Consider the following 27,685-nt stretch of genomic DNA (forward strand, 5'->3'; position numbering starts at 1 on the left):
GGGAGAGAAAGAGAGAGATTGCACGAATGAACCAAAATTCAAAAGGAAAATAAAAAAAGAAAAAAAAAACCATGATATTCAAGCATCTAACAAGTTCCTAAAACTATCTCAAACATCTATTAATTATTGCAAAATACAACCAACAACTGTTCTTTGTCTAATTAGGAAAAAAAGCTAAAAAAGGTATTATAAAAGATTTATTAAATTTACTAAACTAACTCGGATTACAAAGAAAGAGAGTACTTGCCTATCAAAATAAAATTGAGAATCAAAAGCATTACCCGGTAACCTGATTCCATCGTCACCAACAAGAATAATAATCTCCTTGGCCAGGCTCGACTCAATATTTAGGGCCAATGGTTGGGCTGGGCTCGTACTTGGGCTTGAATATGTTCTTTTGCAGGGGTGAAGCTAGGAAATTTTCATGAGGGGGCCAAAACCTAAGGTGGAATTTGGGGGGCTAGGGGGGAATAAATATGGATGGTTAAAGGAGGGACACCCCATTGGGGTGGAGAGTGGGGGAGGGGAAATTTTAGGGGTGCAAGTCGGGTTGTCCCGAGTTAACAGTTTACACTGTTAATTTTAGGGGTGCAAGTCGGGTTGTCCCGAGTTAACAGTTTACACTGTTTCGGGCTCAGGCTTCAGGTTGGGCCTATTGAAATTTTGACAAAATCCCAACCCTGACAAAGCCTAGCCTGGCCTAAATTAGATAAATATTTTTTTTAACTTAATAAAATAATAGATGTTTATTAATGGCATCATTACAAATAATTAGATATTTAGCAACAATTATGGAAGAGGGATTTTTAGCAAATTTTTTTAATAAGAATAAATAAATAAAATTATTTAACTTAATAATATAAATATATAAATGATTAGGCAATAAAATAAGAGAAATAAAGAATTAAAATTTCCTAGTCATGCTTTGGGCTTTATATGAGGGTCGACCTCAAGCTTAAGGTCTAGGCTTGATGGCCAGCCTAGGCTTTTTGCTGATATGTAGGCAAAGACCGACTTGAACCTGGCATAGCCCGTGGACTGGTTTAATCCCAACTGAGATAGCCCTAAATATTAGGCTCGGAGAGAGAGAGAGAAATAACTTATTAGTTAAATAAATTATTAATTACTTGAATAATTTAGTAAATTAAATAAATAGAAATCTAATTTACTTAATTTATTAGCACCAAAACCATGCATAAAATATCAAAATTTATATGTAAATTGTGCACACATCAAACACCCCCACACTCAAGCTTTTGCTTGTCCTCAAGCAAAGACATCAACCATAAACTGATCATCCCCTCTTATTCTCACCATTTACCGGATGAATTTTTAGGAGGAGAATGCATTGAGTAGTTGGGAAACTTGTGTAAGTATTCTGATCAATTCCTATACCATTCTTATCACATACATAAGAGCCAAGGAAGGGGAGAATATGAGATTCTTCAAGTTCCAACATTCACTTCCATTCAATATGTAAATCAGCTCCTTGACCGTCAAAATTAACCATCGCTTTGCTAGGTCTCAAATCTGTCACTGCACCTCATTGAGTGTTCAACTAACTTTTGTCCCTTTGAACCTCAGCCGTCACCGAATTTTTTTTCTTTTATTTCCCCTTTTTTTTTGTGAGTGCATTTTATGCTCCATCTCACACGGGGTATTTTCTCTTTTCTTCTTTCTTCTTTCTCTTTTTCTCTTTTTTTTTTTCTTTTGGTGTGAGTGCATTTTATGCTCCATCTCACACGGGGTATTTTCTTCTTTCTTCTTTTTCTTTTTCTCTTTTTTTTTTTTTCTTTTGGTGTGAGTGCATTTTATGCTCCATCTCACACTGGTCACAGGCTTGAGGCAGATAACAATACTCATATTCCAAGTTGCTAGTTTTACTATTCAGCTCGGAATAGCAGAGTTGGGACTAAACTCATATCATAAACTGCTAATTTTATTATTCAGTTCATGACAGCGGAGTCAATTGGACTTTGTCCTATTTCTTTTCTTTTTTTCTTTTGCCTTTTTCAATTGTTGAACCTCATGCATTAGCAATTCAGATATGGACTAGTTTGAGTGATTATTAATAAATCAATCAAGTGCATCATACACATGAAGGTAGTTAGGACTGGTCATGATGAAAGTCATATTCAACTCCCTTAACTTCATGCATTGTGCTCAATTGGATCATTCACAATAATAAAAACTAACACATACAGTGGTCTCCCTCAACTCATTGTATTCCCTCTTTGAATTCACCTAATAAATAACAATGATCTCGAGGGCATTTTCAATCTATTTGGACTGTCAATGCATGTATATAAGTGTTGGGCTGATTGAAGTGGCATAGCTACAGTCTAACTCCCCCACACTTAAGATGAACATTGTCCTCAATGTTCCTAGTGTTAGAGAGCAACAATAAATCGGAACTTATTTGGGCTAGATCTCTTTTGAGTGAGATTAGGGTGAAAGTAGAGAAACCTATGATGTTATACTATGACAATCAGGCTGCAATCAATATTGCCCACAATCCAATTCAACATGATAGGATAAAACACATTAAAGTTGATAGACACTTTATAAGAGAAAGGATAACAACCAGAGAAGTTTGTTTGCCTTGTGTCTCTTCAAAGTTGCAACTGTCTGATGTTTTCACTAAAGGGGTGGCAAAGAACAAGTTTGAACATGATCTACGCAAGTTGGGAATGTGTGACATTTACTCCCAACTTGAGGGGGAGTGTTGAAGATTAATTAGTTTTATGAGTAGATGTTTTATGTTAGTTGTTAGATAGGAGGTGGGGACCATAGTAGTTATGTGAGTCCAAATTTTATTATGTTTTTGAATGTTATATATGTTGTTTTATGTTTTTCCGCCCTATAAGGATATAATTGTCTTTGTACTGTTCTATTATTTTAGTATAAATAACAAGTGAAGGGGGTGGCCAGATTATTTCTCTCTTTTCTTTTCAACTTCTTTTCTTCTCTTCTTCTCCTTCTCTCTTCAAGAAACTACTTTCTTTCATATTATTTTTTAGTTCAGAAGATTCCTACTAAGACAACTCAAGACTCTAGAGTTACAACAATGAAAAAAGGAAATATAAATGGTTTACCAAGGACATGGAAGTTCGATGCACGTGGATAAAAAGAAGTGTTAATTCTTTTATGGATTATCTAGACAAGGGGTGAATAGGAATTCTATTTTTTGGGCTCAATTATAACTGTTGTTGTATTTTGGGTAAGTTGTGGGGAGTTAAGATATTTTAGCTCCCCTTCCATGTACTCCTTTTTTAATCATTTAATGAAATCTCATTGTAGCTGTTGTTGTATTTTGGGTGACAGTTGTAGGGAGTTAAGATATTTTAGCTCCCCTTGCATGTACTCCTTTTTTAATCATTTGATGAAATCTCGGTTATTGACCAAAACAAAATATATATGATTGCAAAACAGACAAAATCACCTAGCTGTGAATTGTATCTATTTCCTATTAAATGATGTCCCCAGAAAGTAATCTCAGTATCTATAAAACACTTATCTAAACTAATAAATCATTCAATTAAAGAAAAAATCAACAGATATATAAATCAATAATAGATATATAATGACACCCCCTCTGCAAGCATGCAAAACTTACCTGAATCTAAGATTATCAAAGGCTTATACTAAAAGATTGCATCCTTGAGAACTTTTGACATATATAAAATTAATAAAATTGGGGATATAATAAACAGGTAAAGAAATTGATAACAGAATAGTCTACTACACCTACTTTCCATGTATGTACAATGTTCAAACCAATTAAAATTAAAAGTATATATAACGAAAGCTAAAACATTGATTAAAAATCATACCATCAATACAGACGGTTTTACTAATCAAAAGCAATGCTAGAAATATGTTTTAGTAAAGGCATTAATGGAAATATGTTGCTGGCTGAAAACTTGTAATCCAACCAAAACTACAAGCTAATCAAGGCTTACCAAGAAAAAGGGGAAAAAAAGTCATCATAAAGAATGTAAATTTCTCCTTACACGGTCTCCTGTGATTGTAGTAGTTGCTTTGCTCAACAATATTAAAAATACAGACCTATAGAAGTTATATGAGCAATAAAACATGTGCTCCATACATACTTTAAAGCTATTTACCAATATAAGAAAATTGTAACTTTAAATATCACTTTTAGAGTTACAATATTTGCAACCACTTCTACTAATATCCTCAAGATGATGATGGCTAATTCAGAAAAAGCAGCAACCAACAGTTCACACTGAACGGATACGAAGGTCATGGCATTCACTTCTTGTATCTTGATTGTATCTAAACAGATTTGATGCAGTAGCCCTGACTTAGGATTCAATGGTTGTGCCATGGTTGCCTAGAATTGGCAGCCAGTGTTGTCAAAGGGTTGCCCAAAACAGTGGGCCAGGCTATAATGGTTGCAGGGTTCATCTAAATAATCATTCGTTGAAACAATGAGTTAGGATCTGGCCATGGTTACCATGTGCATTGTCACTAGTTCTAAGGTGGTGGAGGAAAGAAAATGCTTCAAGTGCTGTTTAGTGGGCTGCTTTGTGGAAGAAGTGGGACATTGTAATAGGGCTGCAAGTCACATACCTGATTTGAAGAATTTAAAAAATTACTAACCCAAGCCCGTCCAAGTTGCACCCCCTAGATTGCAGGCAGGTGGTAAGTTGGGTGGTCCAAAAAATGGGGAAACACCTCGGTGATGAGGGTCAAACATCTAGTAGGGGTTCTTTTCCTCTTCATCTTTCCCTTGAGCAGGGAAGTAGACACATCCAAGGTCTCCTCTCAATGGTGTAGTTGTGCTACTAAACAAATGGAGCTTGTGTGCTAGAGTGTCCAATAATGACAGTGAAGAGGTGGAAGACAATAGGTTCCTGTGGCTACATATATATGGTCTTTCCCTCTTCTTATGGAACCTAAAAATTATTAGAACGATGGTAGGGGTGCAACTTGGGCAAGCTTGGCTTGGGCTTTTGCAAAACATGAGTTCCAAGAAGGCTTTCAAACCCCCACCAACAATGTTTTTAAAATTGAACCGAAGAATGAACCGATCGGGGGTTCGATTCCCAAGTCAAGGTTCGACCATTCGAACTGAATGGATGGCCCGTTTTGACAAAAAATAAATAAATAATAGACAAACCGTTGGACGGTTCGACCACTTGGGTCAGTGGTTTGCTGACCAAATCAACGTTTTTTGGGGAAATAATGGTTCTGGGGTAAAACAGAACCGGTCACCTGACTAGTTCCTAGTTTTTCCAGTTTGATTGTCCAGTTCGGTCCCGTTTTGAAAACCATGCCCACCAATTTCCCTAGGTCATACCTAGCTCATAGAAGCCCAAGCCCAATACCAAAAATGAAAAACATAAGTTCCAGGAAGGTTTTCAAGCCCAACCAATTTGCCTAGATCAGACCAAGCTCACATAAGCTGAAAGTGGTGATGATTAGCTTGAACTAAGCTTGGGTTGGTAAACTTTGGCATTGACTTTGATTATACTAGGCCTAGATTTAAGGTTTAGGTCATGGGGTTAGGCCTAAACTTGGTTCAACCCCCCCCCCCCCCAAGTTATAGGTCATACTTGTTTCTGCTTCATAATAACTCATAGAACATAAGAGTAGAATATCATAAATAGACAAGAGATAACAACAGAGAGTACTCACAGATTGTGCTTCTTCTTGATGTGTCAATGGCCGATTGGGGCGATAAGTATGGTTTTGACGCTTTGCCCAAAGCCAAAAACGCTGGAACTGCACTGGTATACCAAACTCTTTTGCAACCTCCTCCTGTTGACAGTTATATTAGGTTGACAACCACCCAAATCATCAAGGAAAGATCACAACTCTAACAGAATAAGCTTTTTTTATATCTTCTTTAACAGAATTAGCTTCATATTAACACATTAAATGATAGTCAAAGATGATGATGACAAATAACGTTAACAAGAATGAAAATGATCAAACTAGTGGTATGGCTCCTCAAATTAATGTTCACAGATAAACTCTTTGCAACAGAAATCTGTGATGCAAAAGCATAACTAACAATACATATAGAAGCATTGCCAGATAATTTTGTTGCTACAATGCCTAAAAGAAGGCCATTACTCAACGTTGGTCCCAGGCACCTGCTATATGGGGTCTTGGGAGAGATAGACTGGATACGGTCCTAAACTTTGGCATTTCTTTTGCACAAAGTAACTGCCCTCAGATGCTAGAGTGCACAAGTATCAAATATGTTCAGAATAAATAGCACCGTAACGGTTTTTTTGTCTTTAAACTCATTTGTAGTCAGGCCACCAAAGAAGGGCACTATTGTAATTTGTTCTCAGATTAGAAATATTACGTCTGTGGGTGTGAATAGTAGCCAATACACCACAATCAAACAAATCCTCTTCTTCTTGGTATCAGAGCTCCTAGGTATCAACTTGGTATCTGAGCACCTCTTGGTCAGGGGCAAACATTTTTTACTGACTCCGTCTACAAGGGAGACCAGCTGGCGTCAGACCACTGATTTTAGAAACATTTTTGTATGACTCTTGTAGTCATTTGAAGCTTCCATAAGATATTGTGGTTTGCCCAGCAAAAATCGGTTAAAAATCTAGATTCAACGTTGGGCCTTTCTCTATAATATTGAAGGAGTTTTTCCGCATGAAACCTAGTTCACTTGGCTCATTTTAAGTTTCTAGATTAATGGGAAGATGCCTCATATTTTTCTAAACCCTAGAAAATTTTGGGGAGATTTTTCTCTCCTATTTTGCCACTAGCCAATTTTAATTTTTTGCTTTCAACCGTGTTTTGACCAAGGATGTGTCAAGTACTTCCAATGCACTTCTTGGAAATGTGGAGACCTCCAATAGCATGATAACAATAGTGAAACTCAATGGAACAAACTTTCTGGAGTGGTCTCAATCAACATAACTTACCTGTTATGGGCCCGGGCGTAGGATCTCGTCACGGGTCGGTCCACGGTGAAAAGCTCCTGTTTTCCCTTGTTCCTCCCCTTCCTAGTTGAACCTATCTTGGCGTCCTAGAGGTGATTTGTCCAAGAGATCACCGAACTCTCCTTTTACTCTCTTTTTTGACTGGAAATTTGATATCTTTATTCAATAATTTCAGCTCCTTAAATAGGAGATTACAAGAGTCCTGCTCTTAGGGAGACTCCTTGCTGAATAGGGAGACCTCCAACTCTATCTTGATAAGATAAGACTGATAAGATAAGATAAGTCTCTCTTAATCCTAATCTAATAAGATAAGATAATCTCTCTTAATCCTAATCTAATAAGATAAGTCTCTCTTAATCCTAATTTAATGAGATAAGATAATCTAATCTATAACTTAATAAGATAAGAATAACAAGATAGTCTAATCTAATCAGCTGAATGGATAAGACTGTTACTACCGAATTGGATAGGATGAGAACACCGGATCATTGCTGCTGCTCCCAATACGCATCCACATCATTACCATCATAGAAAGAGGTAAGTTGGGATTTATTACAGGCAAGGAAGTGAAGTTGAAGCCTGAAGATCCAAAGTTTGCTAAATGGGAGAAAGACAACTTGTTGGTAATGTCATGGTTGGTTTGCTCAATTCAACCTCATATTGCCAGTATCTATATGTTCCTATCCACTACCAAAGATACTTGGGATAGAGTTGTTGCTACCTACTCCCAAACTAAGAATACAACTAGAGTGCATCATATTCAAAGAGAAGTTGTAGTATGCGTCAAGGGGAGAGATCAGTGCCCATGTGTTTTTTCCCTACAATCACTTTGGGAAGAAATAGAACACTTGAAGGTTTTGTAATGTAAAGGCCCTATAGACAATGAGCAGTACCAGAGGTATATTAAGGAGGATAGAGTATTTGACTTTCTGGTTGATTGAATCCTGTGTTCAACTTTACAAGGCAACACATTCTTAGTGCAGATACTGTCGCTCTTTCAGCTACCTACTCCCTGCTGCAGGGGAAGGAGAGTAGAAGAGCTACTAATGATGCAACCTCTGGTGACTGAGCACTCAACCTTTATGTCATCTAAACTCAAGTAAAGCACAAACAAGCACACTGTCAATGAAAAGCCTAAAGATGTGGTGTGTGAGTAATGTAAGAAGCCTAGACATACCAAGGACAGATGTTGGAAATTAAATCCTTATTTGAAACCAATGTTGAAGACAAGGAGGAAAGGTAATGCTCATTTGGCCACTGTTGGCAGTGGCGTTCAGCCCATTTCTGCTTCATCTTCTTCCCTAGACCACTCTGATTTGATGGATAAACTTCGGAGTCTCTTGCTACACCTACAAAAGAGTGGGGGACATCTACATTCACTAGTACTGATTTTTCTTTCAAAAAGGTAAGGTAAATTTATTAAAATCATAAAAAAAGAATACAAAGAGGCCCCACACAAGAGCCAAAGCTAGGCATGGGGCCCAATATACATTACAACTCAAGAAGGCTTCTAGAGCTCAGAAGGGCTCCAAACACCCTGGTTTGGTGACCTTTTACAGATGCAATCCAAGACACCAACTTGCCAAAGGAAATGGAAATATGACTGTCTACATCTTTTGCCTTGTTCTAGAATAATTTGTTGCTTCTTTCTGCCCAGATGGTGCTGATCACAGCTGCAGGAAAAGTTCTCCGTACACTTTTAGCCAACTTGGATAGAACTTTGAGATTCCAACACCATAGCAGATCCAACATTGTACTTGGCATGGCCCAGGATAAACCCACAGAAGTTAAGAAGTGTCTCCATAAACAAATAGAAACAGAACAGTGTAAAAACAAATGATTACTTTCCTCATCCTGTTGACCACATAACACAATGTAACTCTTGAACCTGCATTCCTCTTCTCACCAGGCTCTTCGTGGTTAGGCATCTACTATCCAAGACAGCCGCCCAAACTAAAGCATTTACTTTTGCTGGGGGCTATCGACTTCCAAATAATAGCAGCAGGAAGTTCAGGTCAGTCTCCCTCTAACAAGTTTCTGCAAAGGACCTCACTGAAAATATTCCATCTGCACTCCAGTCCCAGCTCCAGCTGTCTTCTTCAAGCAAGTTTATGGCCTGATTGAATATCAGCTCAAACAGCTCCCTCACTTGATTGATTTCCCAATCCTAAAAATTTCTTCTGAACATGGGACTCCAAATGCTTCCTGATTGTCTGCAAGAAGAAACAATTGGGGGAACATCTCTGCCAATGGCCTTTCAGTACACCACTTGTCCTTCCAAAAGCTTAATCGCTGCCCATTCCCAACTTCAGAGCCAGACCTCTACTCAGCAAGGCATAAATGTCCATGATCTTCTTCCAAAGAAAGAACACTAAGGAAGTGACATTAGAACTGATTACCCAGTCCCCTCTACCAGTGTCATATTTAGCTGCTACCGGTCCCCTCTATCAGACCTCTACTCAGCAAGGGATAATGGAGTCCAGATCCATTTACCTAGGAGGGCTTCATTAAATAATTTCAGCTTTCTAATCCCCCAAACCTCCTTTTTCCTTTGGGAACATACTTGGTCCCAACTGACCAAGTGAATTCTCTTTTCCTCATCCCAACATACTAGTCATTCTAGTGCTAAGACAGGTACTGCACTTGCTTGTTTCTCCTCTAACAACTCTTGGATTGTAGACCCTAGGGCTAAGTGTCCACATGACTGGTACGCCTTCTTCCTTCACCTTATATAGCTCCAAGGAAGAGTAAAATTACGGTAGCTAATGGATCTTAAACTCCAATTTCCGGTCTAGGTGAAGCTACACTTACCACCAACCTCCCTCACCTTGGACTCTATCCTTAATGTACCTCAGTTACATAAAAACCTATTATCTATTTGTTCCTTTATAAAATCCCATAATTGTTCTATTACCTTTCCTACTCATTGTATCTTCTAGGGACCTAAACACAGGGAGGATGATTGGAAGTGGACATGAGGCTGATGGAGTCTATCCTTTTTATCACACATCTGAACAAGGATTGTTGTGCCAGATTGAGTCCCATCCTAATGAAATTTTGGGTCTTTTAGAATTATGGCATTGTCGTCTTGCCCTATGTCTTTTGGTTCCATGAAACTTTTGTTTCCAAAATTGTTTAATTGTGTCAAACTTGAATTTTCAATGTGAAGTCTATAATTTGTCAAAGCAATATACAACCACATATTCCATGAGTAACAGAAGTAATGTTGCATTTTCTTTGATACTACATACTGATGTTTGGGGCCGATATACTATTCCCTGCATGGGTGAATATAAGCATTTCTTGATTATCATTGATGAGTTTTTCTGGCATATGTGGTTGTATTTGATTAAGAGTTGGGATGAGGTACAATTTTCAGAAGATAGCCAATTGAAAGATTTGCTACCCTTTGTGAGATCAAGAGACCAACTTGATGATTGTCTCGTGAAGGGAGACCACAAACAAAAGTTTGATAGTAATTTAAGCAAGATAGGCATGATAGATATCTATGCTTAGCTTGAAGGGGAGTGTTGAATACAATGTATTCTAAGGGATTTTTGTCTTTAACTTCTTTTGTATTGGGTGCCCAAATAAAGGCACCATTGTTAGTTGATATCATACTAGAAATATCATATGTATGGGTATGCAGCCAACACACCACATTTAAACAAATCCTCTTATTTACCTCCCATTCTTGTAAATAAATTGTAGCAACTAATTAAGGATCAGGGTCAAGATGTGGCCCCTACATGTAAACAGCATGTGATATAAATGCCAGAGACCATTAGGTTATGATTAACAAATAGAAATTTGTCATGTGGTCTCTCCAATTTAGCCTCTTCCCTATTTCTCCCTTTATTATTCGTAGTCAAAGAAATTCCAAACAATGTAACAAGCAATATTGAGGAACGTGAACAGAATCATGATGGAGAAACTTGTTTACCTGGTCGAGAACAATTTACAATATCCAGTTTAAGCACCCCCCCCCCCCCGGCAAACACACACACATGTCGTTTTTATAAAGATGGAATAGGATTCTCATACAACATAATTCACTCAATTAAATAATTGAGTTTTATTGTTTAAGATAAGGACCATACAAGAGAGGGGTGATGATTTCTAGCCTGGCCAGAATGTGTGTATGCAGGTTAGTGCTGGTGTTTTAAAAGCGCAAGGCACAAAAAAAGGTGCAGGGGCCAATTTGCGCCCAAGGCGCATGCCTTTTTGAAGAAAGGCGCAAAAAGACAAAAAATATTAAACATGATACTAATAAAAAATATAAACCTACTTTTAAAAAAAATGTTTTAAAATACCTATTAAAGATACATAAACATAACATGTAAAGCGTATTCAAATGAGAATTTAAAAATAAAATCAAACATCTAAAACATTTTCAAGCATGTAAAACCCACAATCTCTTTTTTTCCTCAATTGCATTACTTCAAGTAGCTAATGTGATGCATATTGCATTCCTGATTCTACGAGCTGCCTTTGTGCCATGCCCCTCGAAGCAAGACAAACAAGTCCATGTTAGGGTCTTACATTCTTAGTTCTCACACAAAAAATAAGGATTTTACAATTTTAATTGCTATTTGAGGAGATATTTTAGTAGGACGATGGACGAATAAATGAACAACATTACCAAATAAGGGGTTATCGAAGCGTGGCACAGGGATCCGGGGGGAGAGCCCTCAGCCCAGCCGTTAGGTTCAAAAAAGCAAAAAAAAAAAAAAACGTCCAATTTTTAAAACACACATGCCTGGGCTGAGGCACAAGGCACATCAGGCGCACCAGGCATGCGCCTTTTGAAAGGGTTGCACCTAGGACCTAGGTGAGGTGCATACCCTAAAATGCACCTCGCATGTGCGCCTGAGGCATGTCTTTTAAATCACTGGTATGTGCTATATATTACGTTTTATATGATATTAAGTATAACACATAAATCTACAAAAGGATGGACAAGCCAAAAGGTCAATCAAGAGTCTCTTGCAATGGGTGGGATACCACTCAGCTAAACAGTTGTAAGGCAAGAAATGCAGGACACTAAAGAAACATGTCCAAAAAATGAGTGTGATAGTGTTAATGTTGAGATGGATGAGTGGGAAAAACAAAAAGGACTAGGTCAGAGATGAAGTCGTTGAAAAGAACTAAAGTGTAGCTCCTATAGGTGATAAAAATGAAAAATAGTAGACTAAAATGGTTCATTCAAATGCACAGAAGACGATCTACAGCACCCATAAGAAGTGATCTGTTACAAGTTGAAGGGACCCTTAGAGCTAGGGGCAGATCGAAAAGGACATGGGTTGTAGTAAGATATGATTTAAGCCCTCTAACTTAGCAATGGGTATGGCACTGAGCAGAATGGAAGGTGAGTATACTCGTGTATTATATTTAAAGTTTCTTTCCTTCTTCCCACATTACCCAAACAAAACAAAAATTGTAGGCCGGAACCCAGCCTAGGGTTCAGGTCAGGCAAAGGCACAGGTTCAGCCATGATCATCCCTAATTCAGGGTATCATGTAGATGGTTTCGTACTTCCCTTGATTACATCTCCATGGAGAGGCAGAGAAAACCCTTGCTACCTTAAAGAAACAAACAAAACAAGGCCAAAGAACTTAATTTCAGTATTGCAGAATTCTTCTAGTAAGTATACTGATTTCATTTCCTTTTCAAATATCTCCCAGAGTTTTTCTTTGGGAAAGAAAAAAGGTATAACAGAAATATTTTAATTAATAAACTTCACTTGTAGATATCACAATCAGTCCCATTATTTATTGGGCTGTAAAACTTTTATGTTACCCTATATATAAAGCTTTAACTTACAGGAGACAGCAATCAGCCAAGTTGAATACAAGGGACATATACAGTTGGGTAACTCCTATATATATTTTTCATCTCTCGTAGGGAACTGCGATCCGCCAGATTTAAATAACCTAACCATAGACAGTTTATTCGAGAGAAAAAGGTGATGAGAAACCAGGAATTTTATGCTTAGGGGAAAATGGAAGATAACAACAGATGTATTAAAAGGAAGGCTTTTATTTTTCTTTTTTCCCTACCTGTGATGCTTCATATCAGTTAATGTCTCTTCTCCTCATAGAAATCTCACAAGATTTTGGGAGTTCCTCTTCTCTTCTTTCTCTCTCAATATTTCACTCACTCTTTGTTTCTCTTTCTGGGGACTCACTTCAACATTCATTTTCCTTGGTAGTATTAGGATGCATAACAGACCTTTTATAAATGGGAAGGGGTTGTAATTTAACCATTCCACACACCTCTTACTAGAATAAACATCCCCCACAACTAAATGAGGGATCACAGTTAAGTGCTGATTTAAAGTTGTCCTTCCCATCTAAAGAAGAGAGGGACTTGTGTAGCTCTCTAGTCTGCCCTTTTATTTAATAGGATATACTCAAGTGTACAAGTTGGGATCCGTGCAATGCACGGACCATTCCACGCAAAACTGAAGTAGAAAGAGCTTTATAACATTTCTAATTCAACCAACTCAATCCAACCCAAGTATTATATTTTTGAGTAATGTTTAGTTGTTCCAACCACAATCCAAATTGAAACCCTAGTGAGAGTAGCTAATCTCGTATAGGGATCTCAGTGGGTCCACTTAAATGGTAAATTCAATTTGACTCACCCATAGATGGTCAAGTTAAAGTTTTGATTATTTGACCCAAATTGGATGTAGGTTTGGCTGACCTGACCCATCGAGCAATAATAACCTTACACATAAAGGGTATTCTTGTAATTTGGTTTGACATCAAACCCCTAACCTTAAAGTTTATGATTTCTTTCAATGTTTGTTTTAACCCAAATCTAGTGTAAGATTAGATTACAGACTTCAATACCCTAACCTTAAAGTATATGATTTCTTTCAATATTTGTTTTAAAAAAGTGTGAGGTTAGGTTAGGGTTTTGATTAATTAACCCATATCGAGTTCAGATTTGGCTAACCCCCACCCATCGGATCATAATATCCCTACACATATAAAGGGTATTCTTGTAATTCGGTCTGACTTCTACCCCCTAACCTTAAAGTATATGCTTTATTTCACTATTTTCTTTTGAGCTTTATTGTTCTTCCACTTTTAAGAAGTGGTACCCTACCAATTTCCAACTTAAATTATGACTCTTGAGTTTCCAAAATGTATCACAAAAAATAATTGAAAGACTGTGAGACGGGTTGGGTCGGTATCGAGTTGTACCCTGTAGACCAGGGCAGATTCAATCCAAAAACCAGCATAGTATTGAGTCAGGTTGGGTTAGGCTTCAGTGGAAGCAGGGGAGGGATGGGTTAGGGTTGAGACAAACCCATGCCAACCCACCCAACTCTATAGGGTTCAGAAACCAACCCATATCCATAGTCTTTTAATTGTATTTTACCATTATTTTCATTACTGATATTTTACTTAAATAATTCATTAAATATGGTAATTTACTATTAAATTACTTTTTCAAACAGTTCAGTAACTAATTAAGTATCAAAATTTACACAAATTATGGTAATTTTCAAAAATAATTATCATAATTATTAATTATATTTATACTATTAAGTATTAAACAACTTTTTCAAACAGTTCAGAACTAATTAAGTATCAAAATTTACAAAAATTATGGTAATTTTCAATAATAATTATCATAATTATTAATTACATTTATACTTAATTAATAATTTAAGTTAGTTATCAGTAATAATTTAATTATAATTACTATTATTTTAATCGCTGTAAAATTATTTTACAGAAATAAAAATAACAATAGTTATAATTTAAGTAATTCATTAAATATGGTAATTTAAAACTAAAGTACTTTTTTGGAAAGTTTAGTAATTAATTAACTATAATTACTTATATTAAAAGTATTTTTTAACATTAATTAATTAACCCTAATTAATTAAGTAATAAATTATCAATTCTAATTAATTAATTGACTGTATTTAATTTTGAAATTGTATTTTTTATAATTATGATAAGATTTTTAATTAATTATTAATTTTTTACCTTACTTTTATTATTTGTCTTATTGCATTATAGATTTTTCCCTTATTATTATTTTAGATATGTTTTACTCATCTTATTTCAATATTTAAATTTTAACTCAAACTTTCCTTAAACTTTCTTCCAAAAAAGTTTTAACATAAACGTTAATATTTTAATACATTGATGAGAAATTAAGTGCATGTATTTTGCAAGGTGGATAGAGATAGAGATGGAAATAAATAGAAATTAGGTAGGGAGATGGTTTAGGAAAATTTTTAGGAGAGGAGATGATTTAGGTGATTGGAAACAGAAGAGAGTGAGAGATTTTAGGAAAACAGGGGTGCTGTAGTGGCAAGTTGAGAGTGTAAGGAATGGTATTTTAAGGAGCAAGGAGAAGCCTCAATTGGGTAAGGAGATAAGGGAGAGGCCATCTTTGTTTTAATATATACTAATAGATCCTAACAATATCGTCCCAATCCTTGTAAAGGAATCTAATTATTAAAAATTAATCATAAAGACAAATCTCAAGTTTTGATTCTCAATGCTAAACAGTAGTTTCAACACAGGCATAGAGGCACTTACACTTGCTTAACTGCAGTTCATTGGAAGTTTCACCCATACCACAGGCTGTTAGAAGTAAATGCTAATACGGTAACTCTGAGTAGCAGACCCATCTTTGACACCTCCTAGGACCAACTGACAGCTTATACAGAAATGAAGTTTGGTGTCACTGGAAATTTGGATCAGAAACAGAGTACAACTTTGGATTTCTCCTATGGCCAAGGCTGAGATCAAGGGTTCCACATTCCCCCCTCCATTCCTCACTCTCAAATCAAAACAATAGCAACAAGTTGGCAAATCCCAGTGTTTTAAAAGCGCAAGGCTCAAAAAAGGCACAGGGGTCAATTTGCACCTAAGGCACAAGGCACAAGGCGCAAGGCGAGGCGCACGCCTTTTTGAAGCAAGGCGCAAAAATACAAAAAAAAAATGCTAAAAATAAAAAAATGTCAGAAAATTCAAAAAAAAAATTTAAACATAATATTAACAAAAAATATAAACTTAAATTTTAAAATAAATGTTTTAAAAAACCTATTATCTAAAATTAAAATACATAAACATAAGATGTAAAGCATATTCAAATGAGAATTTAAAAATAAAATCAAACATATGAAACATTTTCAAGCATGTAAAACCTCTAATATCTTTTTTCACTCAATTGCATTACTTCAAGTAGCTAATGTAATGTAAAACATATTACTTTCCCGATTCTATGAGCCACCTTTGTGCCACACCCCTCAAAAACCAAGAGGTTTTTATTTAGAAAAATAGAGAAAAAGAGAGAATTTGGCACAAATCTGCCTCAGTGCAATTATTCTAACTATCCAATAATTGCATTTGACATGTAAACTCAAAAACCATTACCACAAGGGATGGGGTGGAACTTTTGGCAATGATGTTTATTAATTTTTTTTTATGAATAAAAATAATTTATTAAATCAGAATATAAGGCAATACAGGAAACCCATGAAGAGGCACGAGGTGTTACCTCTTCTAACAAAGTATTACATCAATTAAGAACTGGATAAGCAGAAATAAAATTACATAGCAACCCAATGACGTTTATTAATGTACTACTAGTATATTTATAAAATCAACTTATGTCAAGCCAAAAACCCAACAGTTAAACAGCTTAACTCTGAACCACCGATCCCCATAATTTCAGCCAGATTCTTGTTATACAACAATAATTTAATGTTCATGACATAAGTTCAAGCCCTTCACCACCGATCCCCATAATTTCAGCCAGATTCTTGTTATACAACAATAATTTAATGTTCATGACATAAGTTCAAGCCCTTCTTGGTGGTTAGGAGGAACTCTTCCAATGCAGTTCCTTGGACATTCCAAGATGTAACAAGGTCTTTGTAAGAAAACATGCAAGTCAGATCATATGACAGAAAGAACATGAAAGGAGTATTATAGCAATATAACAAAAAATGGTGCAATGCAGTCATTGATGACAGAAGTCCATTAAATGAATAAAGTCTGAAGAAAAAAAAAAACCCAAGTGACAGTTGAACATAGAATCTATTCTCCCGTGCTAGGAATTTTCAAACCATAACCAGTGTTTTTTAAAAGCGCAAGGAACAAGGAACAATTTGCACCCAAGGCGCAAGGCGAAAAAAATATTAAAAAAATGCTAAAAATAAAAAAAAAAATGTCAGAAAATTCAAAAAATGCCAAAAAATTCAAAAGAAATGCAAAAAAATAAAAAAAAAAACAATATTATTAATAAGAAATATAAACTTAATTTTAAAATTAATGGTTTAAAAAACTTATTATATAAAGTTACTAATACTCATCCCTAGAAGGAACAAGAGCTCTGAAACACAAACAAATTCATCATCCCTTAAACACAAGCACAATGACCCGATGGCTCCTTCACTTGTGCCTCTCTCTACTCTACCCTCTCCTCTCCAGTCTCCAATCTTTCCTATTAAAGAAATCTGGTCAAGGCCAATTCCTCTAAAAATAGTTGCGTTCTGTTGAATATGGAAAACTTGCAAAAGCAAAAACCCTATATGTGCTTGTCCCCAAATTGGTGCATTGTGTAAAGTGAAGAGTGAGGAATGTCACCATTTGCATTTTGTTGCCAATATTTGGAACTGGGTTTCATTATTATTTGGGTGCAGGTGCCTGTCTTTTGTTCCATCAGCCTTTGGGAAATTGATAGAGAGGGAAGCTAATGTGGAAGTGCATTAGAGCAGCTAGCTTGTGGACTTTATGAGAGGAGGGGAATGCTAGAATTTTTCAAGAAAAGGAAAGAAGCCTTGCTTAAGTAGAGGAGTTTATAATTACAAGGGCAACCTCTTGGCTAAAAACTTCAAACTTGTTTGTGGATTTCTCTTTTGACGATTTAAGGAGAAATTGCATAGTAGTGGCATCCATAGCCTCCACAGAGAACAAACTACAAGTAGAATCAGAACGCCCTCCGTAGGGAATGGTAAAATTGAATTTTGACGGAAGCAGTCAAGGAAATCCAGGGCCCTCGGGCATAGGAGGGATTCTAAGAGATAAAGACAGCAAGGTGGTAGTGGGCTGGCTGACAAATCCAGAAATAGTTTTGTGGGGTTACAGGGATCTTTTGAAGAATGTTAACTGGCGTACAAGAAATATGGCAGTTAGGTTTCAGTGGATTAGCAGATCTGCAAATGCAACCGCTGATTCTTTGGCAAAACAAGGGGTATCAAGGGTTGACCTGTTTTGGGCTACCTTATAATTGTAATTCAGGCTAGTGTGTGTTTATTTGCTTAATGCTAAGTTCCAGGGGGAGGTAACATCTCGCGCCCCCTCTTAAGTTGATTGTACACAATACACTCTTTCTATGGTTAATAAAATTGCACTCATTTATCAAAAAAAAAAAAAAAACTCATCCTTATGGGACCATCCTCAGTTTACAAACCCACTTCATTGCCCACATCCCTCATACAAAAGATATGAAGGATAATTTGATATTTAGTGAACCACTATCAATGGAAACGTTTTTTATCAATAACAGATCAATGGAAACAATTAATTTCTTGATTGGCAAAATACCTACAAATTAAACTTTCTGAAAACAGATGCAAATGAAACATTAAGCAAGTACCTTGAAAATGTTGAAAGGCATCTGCTTCTGAATACGGAAGCTGCGAACTTTGTCATGATCTACTAGATCAAAATATATATCCCTTCCAATCTGTTCTACAAGATCCTCATTTCGAGCAACCTAGAGGTAATAATCAAATGCTTAAGCATAGAGTGTTCAATGATAGCTAATAACAAAGAAAGACAATCTTGGAAGCCATAACCTTTATAATAGTATAAAGGTGTGCCTCTGCTTTTTCCTTTTTCTTGTGCTCCTTTTCTTCTTGTTCTTTCTTTGACCTTATCTGAAATATGTTATTGAAGACCCTCTATTAAAATCATCACAGAAACAGTCAAGTTACAAATTCAAATCTACGATACATAGAAGAAGTATCTTACCCTAAGGTGTTCAGCAATATCCTTCTCATCCACATTGCAAATTATTTTCTCCTTGTCACTTTCGCGTATATATACAAGCATATATGCATTTGAATACTTCGTGAACTTCAATGGAGTATTGTTGAAGCCAGGATTCGTTTGTGGCAACTGTCGAGCAAAAAGAGAAAAGGCGGCATAAAATAAAACAGTAATCAAGGTTACCATTGAGAAGCGCAAATTTTTCTTATCTAGATTGAGATGCATTTTTATATGCAAAAAGCACTTGTAAGTTTGATTAAAAATGTGTCACCTCTTCCTCACCGCCATACTGCTCCTCTAGTGCCCTCTTCATATCTTCTTTTGTTACTCGTTCATCATCAAATTTGAACCTAAAAGCATCAATCACTCAATCGCTATCAGATTTTACAACACTAAAGAGCGCTAACACAGTCACAGTGATACAGGACCAAACATGATAGATAGAGATCCTAAATAGTGAAATTAAGATAAAGATCATTATCAAATAATGATTCAATACATCTCTGATGTTTTGGGAGGGGTGGGCTAGATACAAACATAACTTTTGACCAAGGATTAAGGTATTAGTACGATACGCCCGATACAGAGTCTATCATATGGGTATTAGAAGGAACCGGTACTGGATACGCTATGACTGGAGGAAGTGTATCCTTTCAGCCGTGTATATCGGCCCGATACGCCACCATATCTGTGTGTATCATTTAGTATCATCCAATACGGTCCGATACTCAGCGATACGGAGGTGTATCGAGGGCCTGTAATAAAACGCTCTATAAAAATTAGAGGGTGGCGTGATTCGAACCCAAGACACCTACGCCCAATAATTAAACACACCTTTAACCACTAAGCCAACATTCATTTTATGATAATAAGTGAAATACATTAACATTTATTCAATTTAATCTCCACAACCAATTCAAATAAATAGCATATATTATATTCAACCACCCTAACTATAAATTAAAAAGAATAATATTTAAGATTAATATTTTATAAACTAATAGAACATATAATCTATCAAATCCAAATTAATATCAAAAAATGATTTTTAACCTCAAGAAAAATACATAAATAAAATAACTATTTTAGTACTTAAAATTTATAAATTTGCACAAGATATGTATCTTAAAAATTTTAGAAATTATTAATTAAAATTTTAATTTGTATTAAATAACAATGTATTTATTATTTACAAATTATTTGAGAATATAATATAAATGAATCTACATTTATATCAAAAATTTAAAAATTTAAAGAAATTAAAATATTAATAATGGAACAATTATTTTCATAATTAAAAATTATGAATTTACATATGATATGTATGTTCGAAGTTTTAATAGATTTGATATATTTTAAGTTCATATATTTTTGTAAATTATTAATTGATATTTTAATTTACATTTTATAATAACGTTTTTTGTTTACAAAAATAAAAAAATATTATTTACCAAAAATTTGAGAATTAAATTTTTAGTTGACCTTTTTTATTAATGTTAAAATTAAAAAAATAAATATAAATTGATTAATATAATAATTCAAATATAATAGTTGCATATGTTTTTTTGCCTTGGACTTTAATAGAAAATAAAATAATAACAGTTGTGTATGTATTAATTTGTAAAAAAACTATATAATATATGTCTTGGACTCTTGATTAATGTATGTATTATCAGTAAAGTTGTATGATATTTATGCATCCTAGTATAATAATTGTAATGTATTTTTTCATATATATTCCTCTCTTAGTCAACCACCACTGTGAACCAAAACACTGCAAACAAACAAAAGTAAGAACCTGAACATAACAAAATAAAAAATTGACATAAACACAAATATATATTCCTCTCTTAGTCAAAGGTATCATACTTCACCAACCCATCCCAACTTAAATTATATAAATTACTCCTCTGAGAACCAGTATTGTAGGGGAAGCATCATGAAGGTACCTGTGGAGCGTGTAAAGGTTGCAAACTCTTCGATCGGCTTCAGGTGACAGGTATTTTCCATTCTCTCTATCGAGGTCTAGTTCCAGAGGGAACTCATAACGGTCATTTATCTAAACCAAACAAAGCAATTCCGGGAATTAAACCTATTCTCAACAGAATCATATACTATACAAAAAGTATAATTGTGAAAGTGCTTTTGCTTAAGGGAAAAAAATCATCTTACACCCCAAACTACAAAGAAAGGAATGATATAATCAGAGAAAACGAAAGAAAAATAATACCTGTCACTAAATACAAGTAGAAATCAAATACAAAACAGAGATAACAAGTAGAAATTGATTAAAAAGACATTTCAAGAGATTGTGTAATTTATCTCACCAGGAAAGATGATGAAAACAGTTGTAGCATTCAAAGCAGAAATACAGAAAACAGAGAGAAAACAAACAACTTTTGGGTAAAAAGATTGCAGAAAATCAAGTTTTGGGCTTTCCTGTTATTTCTATCACAGAGCAGCCACCATTCTATGGACTCCCATAAGCATCCATGACACTGTAAGATCAAAGTTAAGGTAACTTTCTAAGTCAAGTAAAAGAGGAACTTTGATTCTATTCAAGTTTCTAGCAATGTGATTCCTTTAGGCAGCCAACTCCCCAGAATTTTAACTATATTATATTCTATTAGGAAAAAATCTTTCTTCATCAAAAACAAAAAAAAAAAATTAATTAAATGCAACAACAACAGAAAGATCAAAGGCGGAAGCCATAGTTCTAGGTGTAGACCTCAAAGAGGCAACCTTCTCCTACAAGAAGTTGAATTCTGGCCGCCTTGTAGATGGATCACCTTTACAGTGAAAAAGCACCTAGGTGTTAGCAAGATGCATTTTTTTTTTTTTGATAATTATGTTAGCAAGATGCATTGGCTACACTAATTTCAAGGAACTAAGATTAAATCACATCGCCTTTTTATCTTTCAATAAAGTTCTCTTTCAGTTTTCATCACAAGAACTGAGATTAAATCTAAAAAAGAACATCTGATGCACATGTACAGGTTTTTGTATATAAAGCATAGACATGCATGTGCATGCCCATAAGTCAAAACTTCTAGAAAATAGTGAAGAATATTATGGGATAGCAACTACGAAAAGAATTGTTAAAAAATATAATCAGAGATAGCAAAATCTCCTTCAACCAACACTCAGGTGCAGGGCAAGTCAATACTTATTTCAAACCAAAAATAAATCTCTACAAAATCAAGACACAATATGTGTCTTTATTAATCAATTTCATCCATAAGAGAAAAACCTGCAGGTTCAAGATAAACATCCACCTCTTGACAGTCATCAATCTAGAAAATAGATAAGGGAATACCTCCTTCTTGTAAGCAAAACCTTAATACTCTTGGTCATCTCAGACACAAGGAACAAGTATATATCAAATAAGTATGAAAATGAAAGAGAAAGGACAAATTACTTTGAAGTTAGTAGATGTAAAAACAAAACAGGGAAAATCTAGACCAGAAAAAGGAAGAAAGAAAAGAAACACAAAAGGACAAGCCAATATGGACAAATGCAATGGAAAGGCAAATAGGTCAAGAGTGGGTGGAAGGAACTGTATAAATCATACAGCAGAAATGAAAAATAAGAAATAGGTAACACCTATGGTACACCTAATTTAGGCAAACAAATTGGCTACTTAAAAAAAGATTAGAGGGTTAGGCAATGAGAGGAAAAATAAAGGAAAGAAAAGGCTCCTTAAGAGGTAACACCTCTTAAGCCTCCTTAAGAGGAAAAATAAAGGAAAATAAAGGAAAGAAATAGGTAACACCTCTTAAGCCTCCTCTTAAGAGGAAAAATAAAGGAAAATAAAGGAAAGAAATAGGTAACACCTCTTAAGCCTCCTTAAGAGGTGTTAAGAGGAAGGGGGGATCTCATTTTCTTTATTTTTAATGAAAATGTTTTATATTAAGAAGAATAAAGATGCATAGCACTAGTTGAAGGGGGGGTTTTTGTCGGAATTGGGCTGCATTGAAAAGGGGGGCGGGGCCTAGGGGGCGAAGCCCCCCAGCCAAAGGGGTAGAGGGCGGACCACTTTCTTTCCTCTTTTCTTCCCTTCCCTTCCCTTTTTCTATTTTTTTCTATAGGAGGGTATCTATTCAAGAACTGATCTTCTGCTAGGTAGTTTTTTATATGAGCAACATAGGACGTTTTGTCAGATCCACTGATGGTGTGAAGCAATGTCATCGTAGCAGCCTTCAGAAATGCAGTCAAATTCTTTGCTCCGCTACCAATTCTAGCATTAACATGCGATTGTAGTTTCAAATAGACCTGTAACGATATGATTTGCTCACTCTACTTAAAATCCTTAATCCCAGTACCAATTTCTCAACCCAAAACCATAAACTGCATAAAAAAATGAATTCAAATTCAACGTTTACGCATTCAAGCCGCAGATCCTATAATAGTACTCACCCGAAGGAAGACTTCAAAATCCTATACCTCCTCGTTCATGTCCCAATACGATTCGATCAAACACGCAGCCCTCTCTTCCTCAGTCAAAGACTCTCCAACGGTTTTCAGCTCCGACGTCCTGGAAAGCAAGTTTCTAATTGTCACTCGCCCGATCTCCCTGCAGAAACCAGCCGCCAACATTGCAGGTTCAAATGCAAGATCAAGAAAATAGACAAAACATCGAAGTAACCCACAAACAAGAAAGCTACTTGGGTTTTAGGGTTTTGAGGATTACTCACATAGGAATTCAAGCTGCGAAGCTCCACCTGAGTGAACTGGCTCTAGATCCATGGATCGCCATTCGCAGGTAAGTTTGAGGAAATCGAGTGGTTTTGTTCTCTGTTTTCTCTTTTCTAAGAAGCACGATGTCGAGCTCTTCTCTGAATGGAAAACACCAACTCTTATATAGAAATTACTCGATGATCTCTTGCTCTCAGGTCGATTGATAAGGATTTAGACCGTTACAAAATCAATTTAAATGACAAGGTAAAGCGTATCAAAGATTGCAGAATAAATATCACGATTCTTACAACGGTATGTTTTGGGAGTAAAATGACACTGTAGTAATTGCGAATTTTCTCTTGAATTAATGAAACATAATACAATTAATATAAATAATTAATTATATAATATACAATTTTATATAGTATAGTAGTTTGGTTTTCTGTTCGATTTTATTAAATTTTTAACACATCAAAAACCGAACCAAACCAATACCTGAATTAGCTTATTCAGCTTGGTTCAGTTCGGTTTTCGGTTTTTTGTCCAAATTTGAATACCCCGCTTTCCAAGGGAGAGGATTAGAGGTGTAAATCGAGTTGTTCTGGGTCGTAACAGGATTTTGGACAGCCCTGCACACGGGTCGTGCTGGGCACAACACAATCATGTGGATCATGCTGGGTCGGGGGTTTCAGGTCCATAGGCCTGCATGACACAGCCCAACAAGTAGCACAACCTACAAGCCCGCAATGGATCGAGTGTAGCCCATTCGAGAAACTAGCCGTTGGGGCCCTTGGGCCAATAATGCCCCTTCAATAACTATATCCTATAATTATATATCAACTAGTTTGAGACATTTGGGGCATATGGGTAAAGTGATAGATGCTTTACAATAACCAAAATACCCCTCTCAACAACTAAAAAACTGCTAGTATTTAGGGTATTTTGGGCAATTGAATTATTTTCAATTCCTATAAATAGCCCTATCCTCCACTATTCTCACCACACCAATTTAGCAATTCTTTTCTCAATTCTCATACTCCTAGTCACATCTCATACAATCCCAAACCAGATGTGGCCTAACCAATGAAAAGGTTTAACCCCAACGATACCTATCCAATTTATAAACCTAAATATTTTGCTCGGGTTGGGGGGAATCTATGGATTATTAACTACTTAAATAATTTAATAAATTAAATAAATAGGAACCTATGGATACCAATTTAGTTAATTTTGTAAAATAATTAATGATTAATTTGGTTTAGCAAAATAAATAAATAAAATTACATTTATTATTGGGATGGGACAGGTACATCCTATCCCACACCTCACTAAACATATTAGTTATCCTAAAAATAGTCTCCTGGGAGAGAGAGAGAGAGAAAAATAATTTGTTAGGAAAATAATTAATTAGTTAGTTAATTAAAGAATTCAATAAATTAAGTAAATAGAAATCCATGGATAATAATTTACTTGATTTTATAAAATAGATAAATCAATAATTAACTTTAACAAAAACATATAAATAAATATTCACTTGAGATTAGTGCAAGACTAGTCCAAGCTATCCCCAACCAAACTTGCATCATTGACAACCGTAAATATTGGTCACAAGTTGAATTAAATAAATAAAACTTTATGGAGAATAATTTATTTAATATATTAAAACAAATAAATGAATAATTTAATTTAGTAAAATAAATAAATAAATTTTCAGTTATTATTGGGACAAGACATGTACAACCTATTCGACACCAAAACTAATCCGTTGTTCATAAATTAAATCATTAATTAGATTTATAATGTAGTTACAAAAATAAATAAAATCTATGGATAATAATTTACTAACTTTTGGAAAAATAAATAAATATCCAAACTATCTAAATCTAAACCCAATCTATTGACAACCCTAAATATGTAACTCAGGAGGGAGAGAGAGGGAGAGAGAGAAATAATTTGTTTTTAAACTAAAATAATTTAGTAAGTTCAGTAAATACTTTTTAACTTAATAGCATAACTATATAAGTAATTAGGTGAGAAAATGAGAGAAACAAAGAATTTCCTCACCATGATTTGGTCTCTATATGAACTTCAGGCTCATGCTCAAGATGTAGGCCCGAAGTTCAACCTGGACTCAGACTTGCGCATAAATATGTTTTATTGATCCCGTTAATAATTTTAATCAAAGCTGAGACCTAACCTACTAATAGTCCTAAATATTGGCTTAGGGAGAGGGATTGAAATAACTAAATAGTTAAATAAATTATTAATTACTTGAATAATTTAGTAAATTAAAAAATAGAAATCTCTGGATAATATTTTACTTAATTTTGTAAAATAAAGAAATCAACAATTTATTTTAATAAAATAACTAAATACTCATTTATTATTGGGTGTCGGGTTGAATCAAATAAATAAAAATTTATACATAATAGTTTATCTAATATATTTAAATATGTAAACAGATAATTTAGTTTAGTAAAATAAATAAATAAATAAAATTTCATTAATTATTGGGACGGGATAGGTACATGCTATACCACACTAGACCTAACTCGTTGATAACCCAAAAAATAAGGATCCAGAGAAAGAGAAAAATAAATTTTTAATTAATTTATTAAACTAAATAGTAAAATCTATATATAATGACTCAATTCATTTAGTAAAATAATAAATAAATATCCAATTTATCTAAAACCAAGCCCGACCTATTGATAACCCAAAATATTAGACTCGGGGAGGGAGACATATAGTGAAATAATTTTTTGATAAAATTAAATCGTTTAGCAAATTAAATAAATAAAAATTTTTAACTTACTAAATTAAATAAATAAATAAATTGGTGAGGAAATAAGAGAGTAATAAACAATAACACTTTCCTCATTGGGCTCGACTCAAGAGATAGGTCTATTGGTTGGGTCCGGCTTAAAGTTGGGCTTCAATATATTCTATTGAATAAAGACAGTCCAACCCAAACTTGGCACTGCCTATAAACAAGTTTAATCCCAACCTCCTTAACTTGTTAATAAATTATTAATTAATGAAGTCAATTAGTTAATCAAATAAATAGAAATCTATGGATAATAATTTTCTTAATTTTGTAAAATATATAATTGAATAATTTAATTTAATAAAATAAATAAATATCCAAGCTACCTAGACCAATCCCCACTTGTTGACAACCCTTAAATATTGGACATGAGCAGTAAGATAGAGAGGGATATAAATAAATAATATAGTAAATTAAATCAATAAAACCTTTTAACTTTTTAAAATAAGTATATAAATAACAAGGCAAGAAAAAGAGAGAGTAGTTAGCTCTTTATTAATGGCATCGTTGTAAATAGTTACATGTTAGCAACAAATATGGAGAATAATTTATTTAATCTATTAAAACAAACAATGAATAATTTAATTTAGTAAAAAAAATAAATAAAATTTCAGTTATTATTGGGACAAGACATGTATAGCCTATTCGACACCAGAACTAATCCGTTGATACTCTTAAAAAGGGAGAGAGAAAGATAAATACTTTGTTCATAAATTAAATCATTAATTAGTTGAATAATTTAGTTAAGTAAATAAATAAAATCTATGGATAATAATTTACTAACTTTTGGTAAAATAAATAAATATCCAAGCTATCTTGATCTAAACCCAATCCATTGACAACCCTAAATATTTAACTCGCGGAGAGAGAGAGAGAGAGAGAGAGAGAGATTGTTTATAAAGTAAATAATTTAGTAAATTCAATAAATATTTTTTTTAACTTAATAGAATAACAATATAAATAATTAGGTGACAATGAGAGAGAAATAAAGAATTTCCTCACCGTGCTTTAGGCTCTATATGAACGTTGGGCTCATGCTCAAACAAAGATAAATCAACAACATTAAAAGTCGCACTAACATTACCATAGTTGCTTGGCAATTCTAGCTTGTAGGCATTGTCATTGATTATTTCCAAGACTTGAAAAGGTTCATCTCTTCTAGGCTGCAATTTTGATTTCCTTTGTGTAGGAAACCTCTCCTTACGCAT

General features: G+C 34.6%; 1 protein-coding gene across 1 annotated transcript; it reads right to left on the reverse strand.

Moving 5' to 3' along the window:
- Positions 1-392: 392 nt before the first annotated feature.
- Positions 393-27,685, reverse strand: LOC148791699 (ubiquitin C-terminal hydrolase 12-like). Its single transcript, XM_088888295.1, has 10 exons — positions 27,480-27,685; positions 23,417-23,546; positions 21,702-21,758; positions 20,923-21,032; positions 19,245-19,323; positions 18,956-19,102; positions 18,781-18,861; positions 18,579-18,698; positions 5,665-5,787; positions 393-4,357 (listed from the first exon to the last, which is right to left on the reverse strand). Exons 1-10 carry the CDS (start codon positions 27,683-27,685, stop codon positions 4,124-4,126), a joined length of 1,287 nt encoding a protein of 428 aa, XP_088744421.1. The 3' UTR covers positions 393-4,123.

Source organism: Nelumbo nucifera, chromosome 5 (genome assembly GCF_055504915.1).
Source record: "Nelumbo nucifera cultivar China Antique chromosome 5, China Antique-T2T, whole genome shotgun sequence".
In the NCBI taxonomy this organism is placed as follows: domain Eukaryota; kingdom Viridiplantae; phylum Streptophyta; class Magnoliopsida; order Proteales; family Nelumbonaceae; genus Nelumbo; species Nelumbo nucifera.

Excerpts from the sequence above, each read along its gene's own strand:
- LOC148791699 (XM_088888295.1), bottom strand. The coding sequence starts at position 27,685 with ATGCGTAAGGAGAGGTTTCCTACACAAAGGAAATCAAAATTGCAGCCT. Across the intron at positions 18,862-18,955 it reads ATATTGCTGAACACCTTAGG|ATAAGGTCAAAGAAAGAACA; the intron begins GTAAGATACTTC and ends AACATATTTCAG. Across the intron at positions 18,699-18,780 it reads ACCTTTATACTATTATAAAG|GTTGCTCGAAATGAGGATCT; the intron begins GTTATGGCTTCC and ends TATTACCTCTAG.